The 3,587-nt window shown below is 41.1% G+C and overlaps 1 protein-coding gene across 1 annotated transcript in view; it reads right to left on the bottom strand.

Annotated features, from left to right (window-relative positions):
- Nucleotides 1-540: 540 nt before the first annotated feature.
- Nucleotides 541-3,587, bottom strand: part of LOC109952268 (olfactomedin-4-like) — a 40,019-nt gene continuing 36,972 nt past the window's right edge. The window contains exon 6 of the mRNA XM_020587255.1: nt 541-746. Within this exon, the coding sequence (XP_020442911.1) occupies nt 541-746 (206 nt within the window). The remainder of the gene's footprint in view (nt 747-3,587) is intronic.

Below are 3,587 nucleotides of genomic sequence, written 5' to 3'. Positions count from 1 at the left end.
CCAATCGAGAATTTGTGGAAAGAACTGAAAACTGCTGTTCACAAACGCTCTCCATCCAACCTCACTGAGCTCGAGCTGTTTTGCAAGGAGGCATGGGCAAAAATTTCAGTCTCTCGATGTGCAAAACTGATAGAGACATACCCCAAGCGACTTACAGCTGTAATCGCAGCAAAAGGTGGCGCTACAAAGTATTAACATAAGGGGGCTGAATAATTTTGCACGCCCAATTTTTCAGTTTTTTATTTGTTAAAAAAGTTTGAAATATCCAATAAATTTTGTTCCACTTCATGATTATGTCCCACTTGTTGTTGATTCTTCACAAAAAATTACAGTTTTATATCTTTATGTTTGAAGCCTGAAATGTGGCAAAAGGTCGCAAAGTTCAAGGGGGCCGAATACTTTCGCAAGGCACTGTATGTTAGTGCAAAATTCAATTTTTTAAACCTCTTAGTTCATGCTTCAAAACTGTTCTAGAGTAAATTCATTTACTTGGACTCACTGTGCTTTGTCTGTCATCAATAAAACATTAACATAATTCAGTTATGAATGAACTGAAAGACAAAGTTGAGCAGCGAACCTGGTGCCTTTAGGTAGTTGTAAGGTGGTAACCGTTTTGGTGGTGAGGTTGAATCGACAAACAGCATCTTGGTTGTAACAGTTGTAGTACAGGGCCTCTCCATACATAACCACATTAGGACCCTGGATAGTGTTGGTGGTTGGGTTAGTGGAGTGGATCTGGACATTACCTGGAACAAGAAGAAGAAGAGGAGGAGGAGTGGATATACAGTAACCATTAGTAGTGTAAATATTAAAGGTAGTAATAAGGAGCATTTTTAGGTGCCTTGCAATGCCATAAAAAGACTGAAACTAACAATGAATTGATCTGGATAAATAACTATTACACTGGCCTATGACCAAAATGCTTTTGAGACAAAAATAATGACTCTTTGCTAATTCTGGGCCACTGAAAACAAAAATGATATCTAAAATTGTTGACTGACTCTGGTTTGTAAAATATGGCACTGGCAATGTGTGAATTTTGCTTGTAAATGGTCAAACTGTCAAATTACAGAAGGAAGTTATAACCAAAACTCTTGGTGGATCTGATGACAAATCAATTTGTGGTGAAACATTAGACTTGAGTTGTGCCTCAGGCAGTACAAGCCAGACATTTTGTTTAACTAAGGCAGATATTACATTCATACTTCAGCTCAAGACATTAAGGCCTTTGTTGTATGCATTTTTTCTTCCTTAAAGTTAAAAGGTATCATTATCCAGCATAAAACATGATTGACTAAATATCTTAAACACTGTAATAAAGGCTATCAAAGGCCATATTTGATTTCAGCACTTCAAAATCCATAAAAATTTGCACAATTCAGTTCAAAAGCAGAAAATGTTCTTAAAATTGGAGACCAGTGATATTTGTGCGCCAAAGCCTGAAACCTAATATACTTCCTCATTCCGGTGTGCCACAGAACTCTGTTGTTGTCCAAAAACTACTAAAAATGTCACATTCCTTCATAGATTAAAAAATTCTCAAAATTGACAAACCAAACAGAAGTAATGGTACCTGTAATATAACAATCAAGGCTGACAATTTTTTCAATTTTATGTTTAATTGTGCTGATATAAAAAGGTAAGCTTGTTTGGACGAATGAAACACATAAAAGCAATTCCAGTATTTCTTTCACCATCAGTATTACAGTGAACAAGAGGATGAAACACTGGCATTTATGGCATGCACGTGAAAATCTCATTTATGTCTCTGCCCATGGCAGTGAGGTCGACTGAGTGCTCTAGGTTTTTTCGCTCTCCTCTCGTCCTCTCTCCCATTCACTGACTGAAGCAGATGCCAAGAGGGGCATTCCTATGGCTGGCAAACAAGACTGCTCCCTCACTAGCAGTCCTAGCAACTGCTGTGGTGTTTGTTGTTCTTTTCATGTTGACAGATCTCTACAGCTAATGTCAGGACAGTAGCTATTATCAGCTAGTAACCCTAACAGGGTTGTTGTTTTCACCAGTGAGTAAAAGCCAGTTCAATATTTACTCTTGTCATGTCTCTTGTGCTCTCTTTTTCACTTCTTCTTGGCTGTTGCTGGGATCTGCTGATGCTCAAGTTCTGGGTATGTGTTGTGTGGAGCACATTTTTACATACATTGACTGGACAGATCATAGCCATAAATACACTAAATAAACACTAAAAACAGACTGGTCTGAAAACCAGTCAGTATCTGGTGTGACCACCATTTGCCTCACGCAGCGCAGCACATCTCCTTCGCATAGAGTTGATCAGGTGTTGATTGTGGCCTGTGGAATGTTGGTCCACTCCTCTTCAATGGCTGTGTGAAGTTGCTGGATATTGGCAGGAACTGTAACACGCTGTCGTGTACGCCGGTCCAGAGCATCCCAAACATTTAGAATTTTGTTCAGTGTACATATGTCTATGGGACAGATGTCTTCTGAATATTTGCTGTACTATATATTGCAACGTGTGTTTTAGTCGACGTCCTGTTGCACAGCTTGTTCACAATCACTGTAGACAATTGTAGTAAGTCTGAAATTTAGGTCCAAACTCTTGAGGATGGGAGGACACAGTACTCTGAATGTGCAACTGGAACACCAGTGACCTTGCTGACAGCTCTGCGCTGAATGAGATGCATCTGCCTGCTAAGGAGAGTTATCTTGGTCTGTTGGCAGGTCTTCCCAGCTCTGAAAACATCAGAGCAAATTTCTACATCGACATTACTTGTGTAGGGGTCCTACAAATTCTGTTGCGCAAAGACTTTTATTAGACTTTTATTTTGAAATGGTTCATGGATATTGTGCTGTCTTCCGGTGGTGCCGTGTGTGTGAAAACACGGGCAGAGAGAGAAGGGAGGAAGAAGCTGCGACGAGCTTACGGAGAGCGGGCTAAGTTCGGTAACTTTTGTTATTGTAACAAGTTATGAGTAGACCAATAACCCGCCTTAGAGTTGCATGACGCTGCTGCTAGGTCTCCGTTTGTGCTAACGAACGTGTCGTCTATAGGGAAGTGTAGAGTTTTGCCGCGCTAGCGCGTGTAAGGATAGGCTGCAGGCCTGTGATAGCTTATAGAGTTTCGGGAGTTAATTCTCTGTGTTTTTTTCGTGCTTTGCACCAAGAACATTGTTTTGCTAGTTCACACGAACTCCAAACCGGGTGCATGCCGAAATTCATATTTTCTTTTTGGAAGATTGGCTGGTTCGTTGGATGGGATTGAGTGTAGCTAGCGCTTCTACGCGGATCACCGTGGGACAGGATTGTGGCCTCGTCGGACCAAGCTGTGGTTTGCAGGATCACGGGGCAATCGTTGGAGGGTCATAGAGTGAGGTGACATAACCCTGCATACCCGGACATCCTCCAGCACTCCATCCATCTCCCAAGTGTGGTGATGTACACTGTTTCCATCCTTTTACGCGGAATGTTGGTAAGCAAGTGAGCTTTTCTTTTCAACTAGAATACAGGTTGGACTGTGCTAAAGACTCTCTTGAGTGGAGCTGTGGATATTGTTACCAAGTGAGTCATATTTCACGCTTTGGAGTATCACCGTACGAGATTGGATTGAA

The sequence above is a fragment of the Monopterus albus genome, unplaced genomic scaffold, assembly GCF_001952655.1.
Source record: "Monopterus albus unplaced genomic scaffold, M_albus_1.0 scaffold447.1, whole genome shotgun sequence".
NCBI classification, from domain to species: Eukaryota; Metazoa; Chordata; class Actinopteri; order Synbranchiformes; family Synbranchidae; genus Monopterus; species Monopterus albus.
Note: the sequence above shows the minus strand (reverse complement) of the source record. Positions and strands in the feature narration are given on the sequence as shown.